Source organism: Aptenodytes patagonicus, chromosome 8 (genome assembly GCF_965638725.1).
Source record: "Aptenodytes patagonicus chromosome 8, bAptPat1.pri.cur, whole genome shotgun sequence".
NCBI classification, from domain to species: Eukaryota; Metazoa; Chordata; class Aves; order Sphenisciformes; family Spheniscidae; genus Aptenodytes; species Aptenodytes patagonicus.
This window is the reverse complement of record NC_134956.1, coordinates 23,397,362-23,415,036: the sequence shown is the minus strand read 5'-3', so window position 1 is coordinate 23,415,036 and position 17,675 is coordinate 23,397,362. Positions and strand designations below refer to the sequence as shown.

At 46.1% G+C, this 17,675-nt stretch overlaps 1 protein-coding gene across 1 annotated transcript in view; it reads right to left on the bottom strand.

Moving 5' to 3' along the window:
• Nucleotides 1-338: 338 nt before the first annotated feature.
• ITPR1 (inositol 1,4,5-trisphosphate receptor type 1) overlaps nt 339-17,675 on the bottom strand; it is a 187,309-nt gene continuing 169,972 nt past the window's right edge. The window contains exons 61-62 of the mRNA XM_076346702.1: nt 6,821-6,982; nt 339-1,746 (exon numbers count right to left, since the gene is read on the bottom strand). Coding sequence (XP_076202817.1) covers nt 1,660-1,746; nt 6,821-6,982 — 249 coding nt within the window. The 3' untranslated portion in view covers nt 339-1,659. The remainder of the gene's footprint in view (nt 1,747-6,820; nt 6,983-17,675) is intronic.

Below are 17,675 nucleotides of genomic sequence, written 5' to 3'. Positions count from 1 at the left end.
TGGAGCTGAGCTTTTTTTTTTTTTTTTTTTTTTTTTTTTAAACTCTTGCACATTCCCGTCTGAGGATGACAAGCCTAAAATATCAGTGATAAGAGTCTGAAGTACCCAAAACTGGAGTGATGGCAGGTGAGGTTCCTGGGGCACCAGTGCCTCTTGCTGCCGGAGGAGGAAGGACTCACTCTAGTATTAAAAGCCCAACCTCTGAGCTGGGAGAAGCACCGTCCTGTCCTTACCTGCAAGGCCCCTGCAGCTTGGCTTTCCAGGGCGCGTGGGCAAGCACGACAGCAGACACAACCACACACCACCCTGGAGAGGGGAGACAAACCACCAGCAGCCTCTGACCGTAGAGTATTTTGCATCATTTATTTAAATACCTATATTTATGCATTTACAAATTTTCATAGCTCTGTTTGCAGCTTTTTTTTTCTTTTTATTTTTCTTGTAGACAGTATTGCAGAGAAGTTAGCTTTTGTAAAACGAGGTCCATGTATAAAACTATGCAACAGATTGGAGGGAGGAAAAAAGTTTCCTTTCATACTCTCTAGAATCAGAAACCAAAGAAAGTCACCAAATGGAGGGGGAGAGGGAGAGGAAGGGGTGGGACAGACCAACCTCAGACCAGTGGCTCTCTCACAAGCATTACGTATGTCAGTGCTCAGCTACAGTCCTAACGGGATAGGTCATGTTTCAGTCGGTGCAATGCCTGTTCGCTAAAGCTTTAGCAGGCACGTAGGTCTCTAATGAAAAAATAAAAAGGAAAGGATCCTACACACTGCGAATGCAAAGCCTGGACAGCCTCGTGATAGGTTTTCGGTGTCGTGGCACAAAATGCCTGTAGGAGATTGCACCGACTCACCAGCAGTGCATCCTCATCCCAAACTTCATTTTGCATAAAAAGTTCCCTTTAAGAAATCTTAGCATTTAAAAAACCTGGTATCTGAGCTCTTCTAGCCTCAGTACTTTGAAGAAGTCACTTGAAAAATACCTCCTGCTTTCCTCATTTGGAAGCTTCAAAGTAATGTTTTACTTTAATTGATACCAATTTAACAGCTCACGGATTCCCAGTGTTATCTCTGGGAGGAAGAGGCAACAGATATGGCATTGCAAGGTATTTACACACATGGTACAAAAATGTCCAAGGGTATGAAAAATCACCAGTAACACAATTTTGCAGCAGCCTCATTTACACCTGTAATTTTATACCATTTATTACATTGTACTAACACACCAGATTCAAAGATGTGCACTCCCTTTAGGACATTCAGGAGTTACAAATATATTGTGATTGCATAATTCATATTGCACAATTGTATAAAAACATAAATACTAGCTATTCTATTTTTCTTTTAAATACAAAATACATGTCACATAGTCAAATATTCTTTTCAAGTGCAATTCAGGTGCTCTCTTTAGTCCTTCCAAGAAAAAGGCAATTTTGATAGCTTTGGCACAAAGTTTAACCTCCGTCCCGTGCCAGCAGTTCTAATTACAATACATATGCCCAAAACTTTATATAGTAGCAGTCATATACATATAGTATAAAAACAGGTTATTTACAAAATGAACCGAACGTACGCAGAAGCAGCCTCAGTGGTCGGATCTGAACTCTGGGTTAGCATTACTCGTGCTGCCGCGAGAGGGGTAAGTGACCCTTCTGACTTATGCCGGTTGCTGCGGGTTCACATTCATGGGTGGAGAGTGTCCTAGGAGACCGATGCGCTGTTTCTGCTTCCTCTGCTCCGTCATCTGGAAAATTAAAAAGTTTGCTCATTAGGCCTAGACGCTTCCTGTGCGTCAGCTCGCCGAAGGACCCGGCGCTGCCTTTTGCGGTTCGCGTTTACTCTGAAACCCACTTTCTACAAATAACGCTCCTCCGTCCGCTGTGCCAAGCACTAATAGATGAAAGAGGCAACTACAGCCCCGTCTCGTGCACTCATCGGGGACGTCCATGAACGTGCTGGTACGGCTGACTACTGTTTTGCAAGACAAGAGCTCGGGAGAGCCAGGCGGCCAGCGCAAGTTAGCGCAGAGAGCAGCTCGCAGAAACCTCCCCCGTTAGAAATTCTTTGTAACCGGTCCAACGTACAAGGCAGACGAGACGCAGAGGGCGGAAAAAAGGGGCGAGCCCTCAAGTCAGGCTGGGAATACCCTTGTCTTTGCTGGAATAGACTCGAGTGCTCCCGCTCTCATCAGAAGCGAGCCAACATCCCTCTCCATCTGCCAAAAGCCAAGACGCGAGGCAGGGACAGGAGGTTAACCACCTCACTGCCAGACGGCCAAATCTTTGGCAGTACTTCCCATCAGATAAAATAACATTTCTCCTGATTAGTGCAATCATGACCTGAAAGTGGATCATCATTTTTTTATTACTGATATTGAAAAATGGCCACAATCCAATTCTCCACTCCATTTTTTTCAAACCTTGGGAGGTTTCTGATAACTTGCATAAGCCGACACGCCATGTAAGGAACAACTCCGGCGTGGGCAGGGTCTCCAGCAGCAAACAGCTGGATCGCTGCACGCACTTCCCGCCGCTCCCTCTGCGACCGCATCTCGGATTCAGAGGAGCCGACACGTGGGATGGCTTGCAGCAGCTGTGCCGAGGAGGATGCCAGGACAGCGCCTCGCCCCTGGAACACCGTAGCGAGGGGAGCCCAACGCTGCTCTTGGGGCACCCGGGCTCCACCGAGAGCCCCCCGCACCCTCAAAGCAACGTGCAAACGCACAACCATGCCGTTGTACGTGATCCGTGGTGGCACCAACGGTGTGCACGAGCAGCCGTGCTCACGTCCCGCTTCTGCTGCTCCTTCCCTCAGGCTGAGCACGCCTGGCTGCGGTAACAGGCACGGGTGTGCCAGGGCAGGCCAGCCGGCTCACCAGAGCTTCGCAGGACCCCACCAGTGACTCTGGCAGCACGCCCACGCACCGGAAAACCTGGCTGACTTGCCCGATAAAGTAATTTTTCATTCAAGCATAAGATACAATTTAGAGTATTTTTCTTTATGAGAATTAACTAAGTTCCCTGCAATGCTTTTCCTGTAACAGCTACATCCACAATCTAATTTTTTCCAGTTTTCGGATATTTAATGACAAATGTCAGCCAATAGAATTGCTTGTGGAAGTAACTCCAGGAGAAGGGAGATAGCGTGCTCACACATTCAGTTCATTTGTAACATGCGCTTGAATGTATTTGTTTAAAGACTCCAGTTTTGGCGATGGTGAATAGTCTTCCCGTCTCCGGCACAGGGTACCCTGGCACGCTGGGGCAGCCGGCTGGCAGCCAACCTCAGGTCTGGAGTTCATTGTGGGGAAAGGAATTGGTCAAAACAGGCAGTTCTGGGCAACCTCCAAAAGGCTCCTCCATGTCCCACGGGCCGTACAGCACTGCGCATACCATTGCTTTCACTCAGGCTAGCTGTGTATAATTACACTCATTTAACCACTAGGGAAAGGACTGAAATACGGTAATTCCTCTTGAAACCATAATTAAACTCGACTGCAGCCCAAGTGCCTTGCTCATCGCCTGACCCAAGGGAGGCAGAACTGTTATTTTACCTTTCCAGGAAGATGACCGCAGCCTCCCGAGGACAGGTCACACCTCCCAGTCCTCTGTACCGCACTTTTGAAGTCTATTTTCACAAAAGGCTTGTAATGCTTTGCAGGCAAACGGGAGCAGGAGAGGGGTCTTCCCATCACTCTCCGGTCTCAGACACACACACAAGCTACTCCCCTGCTGAACCAGCTGGGATTTTTTTTTAACTGTTTCTAAGATAACCCACAAGTTGGAAATGCAGAGAGGCAATGAGGACTTCATTTAAAAAAATGCCCATTTACACTAATTAGCTTCACTGAGCAAACTAAGAGCCACGATTTCACACAGCCAATAAACTGATTCGGAGGACACATGAAATAAAAATGGAAAGAAAAAAGAACAACGAAAAGGGACTGTAATAGATATTTTTCATGCTGTGTAGAAAAAAAGGGATGGTGCACCCTGACGCAGGTGTACGTAGAAGACGTGCCTTTTAAAAAAAGGGAAGAATAAAGCAACCGAGCCTACAGCAGAGAGAGAAATGCAATTGCAGTGTTGATGCAGAACATTATTAATCCTGCAAGATGCGTAACGCTTGTCTAGAGGGCACAGGGCTGCAGGATGGAGCAACTTTAATCTCTATCACATTTACCTGGAGAGCGAATCTCTTGCAAAAGCTCTACAGCTGCAGCGACTGTACACCTGGGCCTAAAAGGCAATAAAAGCTACGCACGACGTATTGCAGGGGAGCAGTCAGCTACTGCAGTAATGCTGACAGGATTAAAAAACGAAACCAAGGGGCCTGAAGTTCACCTGAGTCAAGCTAGACTCTCCAATAATCATCTATAACCGCACAGATGCACGCTGCCTCGTTCCAAAGGTTACGGGTGAGTTGGAGTTAACTCCAGGAACGGGACCAGGGCATGTGCGAAGTGCACGAGCAGGATACCGACCGTACGTGCACAGAGGGACACGCCAGCGTCTGCCCGCTCTGCTGCTTGCCAGCCCGCTCGAATGAAGCCAACCCGAGCAGCGGCTCCAGCAATGAGTCACGCTTGCGGCGACGGAGGTCAGGGGTGCCGGCTGGTGTGAGGGAACCATCCCGAGTGAGAAGCCAACGTCTATTAGAGATGCCTCACGCTTACTAACATCAGAGGATGGCGCTGGAAAGGACTTCTGGGTGATTACATCTAATCCCCTGCTGTTGCAGACAATTATGTTGTAACCTTTTTGCACAGAATTAAAGTGATCAAGATTTTAATGGCTCTTGGTGCACTTCTTTGTGAAAGCAGGCATGCTGGATTTCAGTTTCTAATAATTAGTCTCCAGAAACTTAACGAGCTTGAAAAGCAAATGAATGAGAGCTTTTCCCTTTATTTAATTACAAGAAAATAAATACAAATAAAAGTTCCCTGAGTTAGTTCCTTTTCCTGGAGACAGTTCCTGGTCAGGAAGAGGGATATACTGATTTTGTCACGTAATTGGAGCATCCTGCAATTTAAGCAGGGCTCTCAATAACAGTACTTAGGGGAATTCCTAAAAGCTATCACAACATTAATGAAGCTGGTTTCCTCTTCTGCTTTTACAGTCAAACAGCTCTCTAAAAGCTAAATCCTTCATTCTTATTTTCACAAAGAGCGAGAAGGGTTTTTAGTGCTTGGTCAGCCAAGAGCTGCAAGCTTCAGAAATAAATGCATTCTGATCCAGAGCTGGCTGCAGCCGATGGAAAGACTCCTGGTGACTGCAGACCACTTTGAGTCAGACCCTTCAACAAGAAGACGTAAGACACATGTTTCAAGATAATTGTTTCCAGGAAAAATAGCAAAACCACTACCCGGCAAGTATTAAAGCACAGACAAAAGAGCAACTGCCTCTATCCTCCATCCTCAAAACCAACTAGAGCGAGGGGGTCCATGGCACAGTGTCTGAAAACTAATTACAGCCAAGAGCAGCAAGGTTTTCTGCTCCCAATCCTACACGTTAATCCCTTCCTTGTGCTCTGTGGGGTGCCGGGTAAAAGGGCCCAGCTCCATCAGAAATGCAGAGCGTGATCGGAAGGCAGGGAGACGGGTTCTCAGTCAATACTGGCTTCCACAGACTCATGTCTCCATGAAGATAACTGGCTTACAGAGAAACCCGGCCAACCCAGAGCAGAGATGGGAAGCAGAAATCCGATTAGTATTGGAGAGAGTTGTGCCAACTGTGCTACAGTAGGCAGATCACGTCTGAAAAGATAACATACCAAATCTGTTAGCCACTTCTGCCCTGGGCAATTCCATTGACTGCCCCAGGATACCATAGTGTGCAAGTCAGCAATTAATTTTATCCAGTGCCGGTATCTATATAAACTTAACTAATTGAACCATCTGGCTCGGGTTATTAATCCATAAAGATAAGCAGCTAGTCACTTTGCCGCCACAAACAGCTCCCACCAGGGCAGGCAACAGCATTTTCCCTTGTACTTCCAGTTAGGCTGTAATCCGTACGGACGTGAAATAAAGCCCTGCTGCCTCTGTGGCTTTCACAAAGCCATCGCTGGGTTTGGGCTGGGAACAATCCCCACGATCCCCAGCCACGCCAAAAGTTAACACAAGTCCTTGAACTCTTGCTACAGAAAGAACCGCTGCACCGAAAAAATACTCAGAGGTCTATGCAGCATTCACGTGTTAAGCAGCAGCAATACACGCTGCAGCGCGAAGTATTTCTGTGGGTATGTCTGTCTATGCTGCAGTCTAAAGCGTGACAGCAGCCAAATTATATCTGCATTAGCAGCACAGTGATAGCTGTGCTATCAGAGGAGACCAGTGCACTCAAATATTTCTCCAGTTTCTCAGTGGGTTTTGAGGTCCGCGCAGCAACACAGCACTTCTATCACACCCTCTGACTTACAGGATCGTGCTAAGGTTTTAGGGTCAAAACCTGTAACAACAACACCACATACATACGTACAGGCTGCCTGCACCAGCGATGCAGCTGGTTTAATGATGCATGATTTAAGTTAACTTCAGCTTTGATTTTTTTAACGCAAGTTTTCCCTTTCTGGAGGTGGCCACTTTGGACTACACCGGTTCAGTTAGCACTGCCAGGCAGGTCAGCTGGGGCACAGGGCTTTGGAGGGACACTGTTTGCTCACTTCTTTCCTAAACACGAGTTACTTCAGAAGAGTTCTTCACGGGGTTTGCAGAACCCATGGAGCTGTAAAACCCCACTTTGTACAACCGGCTTGCAGGACCTTTGTCCTGCCTGTACCAATGCGTGGCCGCACGTTCGCAGCCAGCTCTCCCTTACCTGATCTTTAAGCTCTGACAGCTGGCCAGAGAGGTTGGTCACAAGCTTCATGGTGGACTCCAACTTCTCCTGCAAGTTCCTCAGCTCATTCTGCTCTCCTTCCGAGTCGCTGCTCACAAGCGACATGGCCCGCATCCGGGGGAACCAGTCCAGGTTTCTCTCCTGAGAATCACACACGAATTCACAATTAGCATTTGCCAAATGAAAATCTGCACCCGAGTGGCTGAGTGCAGACAGATCTTTAATGCCACACGGGGACATTCCTCAGATACACGAGCTCTGTAGTTATTTTCATTTGCATCTTACTGGAAAGTTTGCAAAATTGCCTGCTACAGGCAATGAGGCACTTCAGATGTAACTACTGAAAATTAAGGCTGCTTATTGTTGGCTTTTCTTTTCCAGCAACTCACTCTCCCCAGCCATTTCTTTTTCAGATACATTTCAGTGTGATACATGAACACTGGACAATAAACCAGCCCAGATTTCATGTCTGGACAAGCATTTTCCAGTGCTAGAAATCTGCTGCCATCTTACAGTCTTTTAATTTGTGTTTGTTGGAGATTTTCTGCTGATAAAGCTGGTTTGCTTTTTTGGTCAAGCAAAGTTTGGTTGTGCTTTCTAATGAAAGAAACCATGTTCTACCTGGAAATACTCTCATAGTTGAAATACTTTTTTTTAATGAAAAAGAAAAAAGAAAAAAATTCATATTCTGACTGGCTGGTTCAGGCTAAAATGTGGGACAGATTAAATTACAATGAATTGCTTATAATAAAGTCTTCATTCAGGCATACAAATTCTCTAATATTCCATGTTTAAGTTACAGTCAGGAACTTCAGTGGACACATGCTCGGTTTTATTAATATGTACATAGAGGCTCACACGTACACTCACATACACACCAGTGATGTTAAAAATAAAAGCAGGAACGGAATAGAAAGCCACAAAACAGGAGGAGGGCTGCACACCGCATCTTGACACCTTAAATTTCAACACTGAACTGGTTTCCTATCTAGTCTGGTTCTCCTCCCACGCTGGAGATACTCTCTAAAATGGATTTTAAACTAACGCTAGATGAGGTAAGGATGTGTGCACTCTCATAGGTGACACTGCAACAACTGGCAATATTTTAAACAAACCAGATGAAATGGTAATAGCCTACTAGATTAACAGTATCCCAAACCAAAGATCGATCAACATCACTGATTAACGGCGACCAAAGTTCGCCCCACTTCGCAGGCCAGGCTCTTCGCTGGGCTTTCTCTCAAACCTACGGCTTATTTTTATGGCACTGCAAACTCTCTTTGGCTTTTTGCCATTCCCTGCCTAAATCTCTAACTCCCGCTAAATCCCTAACCCGCTCCCCCACCTCTCTGCTCCCCCTCCACGCTCACTCATTCCCAGGAGCATCCGTCCTGCTTAAATCAGGGTTGTGCACCTCTATAGAGATTTACAGTCACGTCCTTTCTGCAATTCAGATGCGATGCCAAGATTCATCATCTTAAATTAGTTGCTTCTGATCTGCTTGGAGTTTACTATTGCCGAGATTAAAAGGCAGAAAGCAGGCCCTTTCCCATGCAGCGCACCACAGGATTCCCACATGATGCAAAACTGCCAGGAAGGCTTTTTTCTCCTGATCTCTGTTTAAAGGGCAGATGGTTTCTGCTAATAAAAGGAAAAATATATGTACAAAAAAATATGCCTTTATCAAGACAAGTGCCAAAATATTTTGGACTTTAGGAAGCGACAGTCCCACAATTAAGATTTAATAGTAGTAACAGGCAACATTTCCCTGCGTTCTTCCAGCCGTAGTAAAATCCTCGTTAGGGAAGAGAGGGCAGGCTCGTCACTTCTGCTCAGGTCCAGCACCTCCCCCCCGAAAGTATTTCCCCTCCCCACACCGGAAAAACAAACTAAAACAACTGCTACTCCCCTCCCCGCTCTCCTCCAGGCGAGAGGTTTTCAAAGACAAGGCAAATTAGACTAAAACGCAATTGATATTCACAGGTTCGCCTGGACCCTCAGGTCCGTGTCCTGAGGTTTCTAGGCAGATGCAAGAGCAGAGCCCTGAAGCTCCTGCCCACCTCCCGCCCATTCCTTACCTGCTGTGGAAATACTGTTACTTTACTTGCTCCCAAAGAGGAGAGCTTTCCAAGCCCATCCCCAGAGCTTTCCAAGCCCCATCCTTGTGAAGGATGAAGGAGACGAGGGGAGCAGGACCCTGGAAACACCAACCTTTCCCAACCAGCAACATTTTATTAACAAATACCCCAAACCTTTTCTAACGTTACTTTGCAATATAAGCAAATGCTGTCGCTGCTGCAGAGGCGGCAACTTGATCATTACAGGCAGGGAAGGTGACGGGCAGTCTCGGATGATGAAATCAAACCAGCGAGCGTTATAGCATTGCCAGCTTCTGCAGGCTTGTCAGAAGTTTCATACTCACTGGTTTTCTGAAAGCCCCAGCTCTTGAAGTTACTTGAGTATGGGAAATCTTGGTTTCCACTTGAAAAAAAAAAAAACAAAGTGCCTCTCCAGTTCTCCTGGCAATGGTGAAAGATGAAAAACAAAAATGCTCCACATGAACTCCACAAGCTGAGAAAGGAGAAGGCTAATGAAAAGCAGACAAGACTCACGGTCCCCCAAGCAGTCTCCTGAGCTGTGAGGATAGGACTCACTTTTGAGCCTGGAACTGGCAATGCCACTGCTAAGTCCTGCTCCATCTGTGAAAGAGTTAACAGGGGGCACCTGGAAATTTTCTGTGCAGAGACAAGCTTAGGGAAGGACCTATGCATCACATTGCCTGTGTCATGGGGCTGGACCTAACCTGCACTCCTGTTCAGGTTTCATGTAGCTTGTTGGCACGACTCAAACCCAGAGTTCACCTGGATGCATCCAGCTGCCACCCAGCAAGAAATAAGGGGATGTTCACCCAAAAAGCCTGGCAAACACCTTGAGGTGAGGAACCATGGGGACAGACGTGCAGGTAAAACCACATCGATGCAGGTAACACAGGCACCAGTGAACTTGCTGACCCATGGTGGCTGCTGGGACCTCTCCGGAGAGGGCAGCAGGGATGCTGCCAGCACGCAGGGGCACACCTCTTCCTCTTCCTCCTCCTTCTCCTCTCTGCACACACAATCCCATGCCCCTTTGCTCTGGCTTTGCATGGGAAACCTTCAGCCTGTTCCTACAACCTCCACCAGCACCGCAGAGAGAAGCTCGGGGGCCTGTATGACCAGCCTGCTGAAATGCAGACTTGTGCCCGAGCGCCTGTCCCTTGGGCGGGGGGGTGGGTGTGTTTTCTGTTAAATAAATAAATAATGATGCTTCAAGCAGAGACGGTGAGAACGGAAATAAGCAGGAATGCAGAAAGGTCAGTCACTGACAAGCCCGCTGGGCCGGCGTGCGGCAGCCAGCCCGGCTCTCGGCCCCGTGCCTGCCAGCAGCGCTCCCTCTGCAGAGCGCTTCTATTCAAGGTTGAATAAAAGATTTATATCTTGATGATCTAGTTTCTGCTGAACTTTAACTGAACACCGGGGTGCCTTTAAAGATACAGCCTTACATCTTTCACTGGGGGTTTGGTAGTTTTTTAGAGGCACTGAGCCATGAAGGGAAAGGCTCCCCCCTTGATCCCTTTTCCTGCCTGTCCCTCGTCCCGCTGCGCGCCATCCCGGCTGCTGGCACCTCGCATACCAATGCAGTTATGCACTGTCTGCTGTGGTCCTCCTGCAAGCGGAGGCACCGGGATCCTGGTGTGCAGTCAGCTCCCTCTTCCCGTCACAGTTGCAGCTTCCTCTGCTTCAACAGACGAACTGACTAAAGCCACTGACGGAAGCTGGCTAACCGCAAGTGCTGGGTTTCGGGTTAGCTCTTTTCTAGGTAAAGTTGGAAAAGTCCCTCTTGTAAAGCAAGTATCATTAAATCTCAGACATGGGGGTGATGCTGACCGTCCACGATTGGAAATTTGAAAAAGAGGAAGCGGTGCTGCATGATGCAGATGCAATTCATTCTGAGAAGCACCCGCTCCTCCCTGCTTCTGCCGAAGAGTTTATTCTAAGAAAGGTTTCTGAGGCAACCTCAGCATGAGCTGTGCCAAGAGATGCATTAGCTCCGCTCCTCGGGCAGGAGGTGGCCGCAGGGACCGGGGCTTGTCCTCGCCTCCGGCACCACCGTGCCGCTGGCCACCCAAAGGAAGTCACCGCTCCTCTTCTGGGTCTCCATTTATTCAGCTGCCCCTGTGCCTAATATTTATGGGGTGCTGAAGGGCTAATTCAATGCTTTTCAAAATAAATCCCTATAGCCTGCCATTGGAAAGCTGCCCAGCAGCCGTCATTTAGTAGGGGAAGACAGCAGCAGCAAATTTCAGTTTCTGTCTTGTGTCATTAAAAATCATACCCATACAGCTACTGAACAGCTTTGTGAAGCACTTTGAAAATTAATTTTTTTGTTTGCTTGTGGCGAGATGAAACTCCTCTTGGTTCTTTCTTGTGCTTCCTGGAAAAAGCCCCATGTCAGGTTCTCTCTTTCTACTGCAAAGGGCTCACCATCACTTCTTCCACACCAAGCTGCACTTCTCCCCTCTCCATGAAGAATGGCACTCAACAGTGCCCCCCCATACACCAAGAGCATTTTCAAACCCTCACATCCACCATGTCTTTAAACAGGAGACTGAAGATATAAGGCTAATGATACAAAAATCTCCTTTTTCACTGTTTCCATAGATTAAATACCTAAGCGGCTTTTGCACTGGCGTGGAGCAGGGAATCTGGAAGACAGACACCATTTCCAAAGGGGGAAGACGACCGCATCCCTATATAAAATGATCCCCCCTGTACATCCCAGTGACAGTTCTGCTGTGGGTAACCCACCTGAGCCTAGCATTGTGTTTACCAGCGGTGAAGGTACCCCACCAAGTAACACCCAGCTTGATGCGACTGAGGCGGACGGCCCCAGTGGGAATCCCTGAAGGCGATCTCCTTACTCTTGCAGAAAGGACAGTGCCACCTCTCCGCAGCAACCTACTTCTGGCTGTTTGGATCTACATTTTAAATAGGACATGTTACACCACGATCAGCTGGGCAGGACAAAACAATTAAGCATGCAAAGGCTGAAGAAACAGCTGCTGGTGGCGATGGCTTACAGTCACCCACCTACTCTTGCACAACGCATCCGGCATGGCCCGGGCAGCCCGGCGCGCCCCGCGGCACAGGGTCATGGGCTCCCTGCCACTGCCAGGCTGGAGGAGACGGCAGCGATGACTCAGGGGACGGCCACCTCGCCCCAGCCCCGGGCCACCTCCTCAGCACACACAGGCCCACGGGGCTTTTTCGTGCTGGCCAGCATTGCAGACTGAGCGGTTTATTTTCCCCAGCGTGTCACCCTCGATGGTTTCCAGTTGGAAACTTTCCCCCTCCCTCCCAGGCATGCTCTGGCAGTGTCCCAGCAGCAAGGACACGGCACCCACCCTGCAAGCTGCTTTGGGATCCACCCGTATCCCAACACATTATGCAAACAAACCATTACACAGAATTGGGCTGAAGCCTTTGCTTCTGTTTTCACCCGCCCAGGCCTTTTTCCTGCCACATGCTTGGCCAAAGTGAAACCCTTAACTCATTAGTGGGGATGCTAACCCGATACTCCCAGCACGGCTGCCTGCCCAGGTGGTTTATCAGGGAAAACCAAGAACTCAGCCACGTAAGGTTAATGCCAGCAACAGGAGGTTTTTTTCTACAGCATGCTGCAGGGCACGCCAGCTTGCATACCCTCTGGAGGGAAGAGCATACTAACGCTGTGTGGGGAAGATGAGGCTGACCAACCATTTCTCCCCACGCAGCTTCTGGTTTGCACCTTGATGCCAATTTAAAGGGTGGAACAAGTTGCTTCGCTATCTAAATGCAAAGCTCCGGACCCATGCCTATGACACAGTGTTTCCAGCAGCCAAGGGCCTTCTGCCAAACACACCTCTCGGCTCTTCTATGCCTCTGCTATTATTTGTTGTTTAACCCTGTAATTATATTGGCTAACTCTGGTAAAGCATCTCAAGATGCAGCTTGTTGGGAAGATACCACCAAATTAAGCACTACCAGCTCCAGTTCAGATCCTGACCTCCTCAGTCCTCCTCCTCTCCCGGCTTGCACCCAGCGTCATTGCAACCGGGAGCCCTGAAACCCCAGTTTCTTCATCTATAATCAAGCAACTGCATACAAGTTATTTGTACAGGCTGCTCTCTTTGGCGTCTGCAATTGGGTTGGTAAGCACTGATATGACAAATCTTTTCTATTCCATTTTGCCCCAAAGTACAGGATTTCCAAGTATGAATTACACACGAATGTACCTAAGTTCCTAATACTCTCTCAGACTGTAATTTCAGCTACATACACGTCTTTCACCAATGCTGGAATCATTAAGCCCCTTTTGAAATGCTTTGGGTTTGAAGCATCGTGGCCTACCACTTGCTATTCCTACAGGTGCTGCACTTCAAATCCAGTCTTTGCCATCTCCAACCAAATTATATTCGATCTAGAGCCTGGGGACACAGTAACCCTTCAAAGCCATCATCATGTGAGCCTCGTGCAGACTGTGAATCACACACTTCTGCTGAGTTTCAGAGCACAGCAACAATCGTGGCTGGGTGTTTAACTCCTTAGGAGAGGTTTCAAGTTGAACTTGCACTTCTGGAAGCATGTAATTTTAAAAGCCTGACATTGATGAAACCTTGCCTTTGCTTACTAGGAGGCTACGTCTTGGCAGAAGTTACAGGCTACGCTGGACACTCAAAACAGTAATAAGAAATACTTTCCAATTAGGGTATGGCACATAGCTCAGACAAAAAGAAAAGCCCAATAGTATATTTAAATCTCCAGTTTTGTAGGCAGAGGTTAATTAGGGCACAAAAGGAAATCTTTAGCCTTCATTTCCATTCCAAATTCCTTTAAGGATGTCTGCACCATCACTCATATTTATAAATGGTTCATTTTCAAATGACAACACAATCCAGTTGAAGATTCAGGACTCAACGCTCTCAATCTGGACATGTGAGCTTGGGCAATCCCTTACACCTCTCTACCTTGCTTTTGTAAGAAAAGTTAATGACATGTATCCTGCTTGGTGCAACGCTAGATTAAAAAAAAGTGTGGAAATTACAAGAGCTAGTTAGGAAGCTTTGTGCTAAAAACATTTCCAAACAAGCCTTTATTTTTTAATATGCACATCTGCGTGCATAAAATCACTCACAGCCATGTGGCTCTTACCCACACTGATCAAATGTTGATGTGAAGGTGTATAGGCAAATCCCCATGTTAGGGTGTGCAAGAGTTGTGTATGCAAATATTTGTCCATGCAAGTGACAGCACCCCGCAGCTGCATGCACAGCGGCTTATGAATGCACACAAAACCAAAGTGTATACGTGGTTTTCTATGTATTGAGCTTCAGAGTAAGAATTTTTACATATTATAAATGCCTGCAAACAGCTGTTTGTAGCAGACCTTTGCCAAGACTCAAGTGACAGCTGTACTGCCGGGGCTGCTGCTAGTGAGGCTGCCACAGTAACTGCAGGCAAACGCAGAATACTTAAGAAGAAATTCTCAAGGCAGAATGGGTAGATAAGACATTTAAATGAACTAATCTGTAGGGAGTTGCTCCGAGTTCACATTAGTCATTTGGGTGGGGATGTCAATGTCTGGCCAACACGATAAGTGGATCCCCCCCCACCTCCTACACACATGGTATTATTCAGACATCACCTGATCTTCCCCGGTGACTACAAAGCCACACAGCAGCTGAACCGTATGCCTTTGTTCCTGGGAAACACAGGAAGCACTGGACTACCAGCACTGCAGCACCATTAGCATACTTTCCAGATAAACACTTCTCAAAAGACATCGATCCATCTTGAAGCCTCACTATCTTAAGTGCACATCTGCAGTGATTTAGCCAGATGAACAGAAGCTAGGTCATCAGGAGGGCTTTATAAGCACCAAGAATTAAAGACCATCTTTACCACTAGATGTGGTAATCCTACAGTACAGTCTGTGCTATTAAATAGATACTAGGAGGTGGCTCAAGAATGCATTTCGAAGATGAGCTGCTTCATGCCAAGCTTCTGTTTGCCATCTCCTGAAATCCATGAGGTTATCAACCTCGCCAGTGCTGGTAAGGACTTCAGGACAGCGGATGATTCACCGCAGCAGCTCGGGCGTGTATGCAAACTCAGCTTCTACATCAAACAGAACCAGCAATCCCATTTCCCCCGTTGCATTGCTCTAGCAATTCCCAGCTAAGATTCTTAAGATATCCCAAGTTTTACATCATGTATCACAGCAGGCACATGCTCACCTTACTGATGAAAGTGAATGTTATCCCTATTTACAGGGGGAAAAGCTGGCGATGAGTTCCAGGCCTCCTATCAAAAGTCTGGACTCGTAGCTACAAGACCACTGCAGCCTGGCTTCCCACGCGGCGGCACACAAACACACCGGGCTCCGCAAACACGGGGGACTTGAACAAAAACAATCCAAGTTTGCAAGCACCAACAGACCCATATTTGTATCAGAAAAACATTATGGAAGTATAGTTACAAATCAGTACTAAAACACAGTAGATGAGATTTTATTTTGTCAGATCACTGTTTTTTAATATTTGTTTTGATCAGGCTTACAGTGTTCAAAATACTTTTAAACCTTAAACTGTTTCCAAGTTGAACTGTTGACTTCTTTCTGCATGCTGTGTTTTAACTTAATGAGCTTCTATCCATGAAGAAATATAAAATTCACTGAAGAACTGTAGTTAATTCATTGATTTTTCAAGGCTACAATTTCTTTTTATGCTGGGTCAGATTCATCTTGCGGGCTACAAGATGAATTCTATGGGCAAGATTCAGCTCTGCCATCTCCAGTATAGCGGATAGCCTCAAAATTACCTTTCTACACACATTTTTAGACAAGAAAACATCAAAATTCAAGACCACTCTTAAAGCTTCTGAATATTCACTAACCAGCATAAGTGAAATTGTCCAGGATTCTTCTGATACCATAGTGCTTAAAATATCTTTAAAGCACTGTACAAGCAACACTGGATGCAACTCACAAGCTGATGGTGAATATAATTTTAGTGTCCTAAATTCGTAGGGTTTGGGGGGTGTTTTTTTTGTTTTTTTTTTTTTTTTTTTTTTTTAAATATTCTGTGGTGTTGGAATAACCCACAAATCCTAAATGGCAGAGGCAATTTAAAAAAAAAAATCCTTTTTTTTTTTTTTTTACTATTGTCAAAAGGCAGAAATCCAAGAGTTTTCTAAAGATATTCTGTTGGGAGTCAGAGCAAACGTGAAGTGTATTTGAGGTGTATTCTGTCATCACAGTATGATTTGGAGCACATTATGCTTCCTACCCTCAACTACTAAAAATGGGTATAAATTGCAGCTGAACAATGGTACCGCATAACAGCCCATGGAAAAGACATGCCCATCTTTGTCATTATCAAAGATGTTAGAGTGCCACCTTCAGTCTGAAAATGTGGGGAGAAAATCCCTTTTAAATCTAACCATAACATAAGTAGGTTTTCCAGGAGAATCTGGTAGCTGCAGACATTAAGCAACCAGAGGTTCCCATTTGCCCTCTGTGCAAATACAAAATAAACCATCACCTCCAACAGGTGAATCTCAATCTTTGGAACCACTGACATATTTAAAGCTTTCCTTTTGCCTGTCCTAGATTCATGGGACGAAGACAGAAGGCTTGAGTAAAAGCTGAACCACGCCCCAAGTTACTCCTACATACACCTTAGGCAGAAAAAAGGATTTCTGACTCTTACAGAAGCATTTAAAACAAGTCTGGTAGAGAAATATATTCATCATGTTTTACATTCAGATTTTCTAGGGTAGAAAAGAATGTTTTTAACATTAAAGGACGATGGAAAGAAATTGCTTCTGAGTTTCAGAGTAAGCTTTGCCAGATCAGTCCTAAGGAACAGACGAATGCAAAATGCTGCTGAGAACTACCATGTCAGGGCAGCGGCAGCCCGAGCTGCTCCGGTCACGCCTGTGCCGGGTCGTGGCAGACCGCTGATGTGCAAAGCAAATTTACTTCCTATTCCACGGCTCGTACGGTTACACCACGCTTCCAACAGCATTGCGGCGAGACCCTGCTGTTAGTTCTCAATTGAAAACTGGCTCATGAAATGCAAAAACCCACCAACTACAAGACATACTCCAAACCTCTACCTAGAGCATATAGTTACATAAAATTGCATCTGCATGAGACACTTGGTCTATGCATAATTTATCCATATTCCCATTCAACACATAGTAATTACCCTTTGCTGACACTACTATGAATGGGAATTCTGGTAAAAGTTCTTCAGTTTTTGTGTTTATTGCAAACATATTCAGTGGCTGGTTTTTGGTTCTTACCTAATTTGAACTGTTAATCTGAAATAATGATTTGTTAATAAATTGTTCATTAATTGAATCTTTTTCTTTTTTTAAAACTAGTTTTAACACAACACAAAATCATCTTTTACAAGCAGAAACATTTTAAAGAGTAGAGTGCTTCCCCCGAAGTAGTGCTTGCTGCCATGGGATAAATAAAGGGCGCAATATAATCAGTCAGACTAGAAAGCAGCAGTGATGTACTTAGTTATCTTGCCGTGTTAATCCTCTATCAGGTGACTGCTCACAAGATTTCTTTAAGCCCTCATTACAGAGGCAGAAATTCAGAACTAGGACATACACTTTAGTGACCCCGAAGTAACATGTTTAACCTCTAAGAGATCTTGGTGGGATTTACATGCTGACCAGGCCACGACAAATTGCCCGCTTAAAGGTAGGTTGTACCTCTGTAGCAAAAAAGCTAGATACAA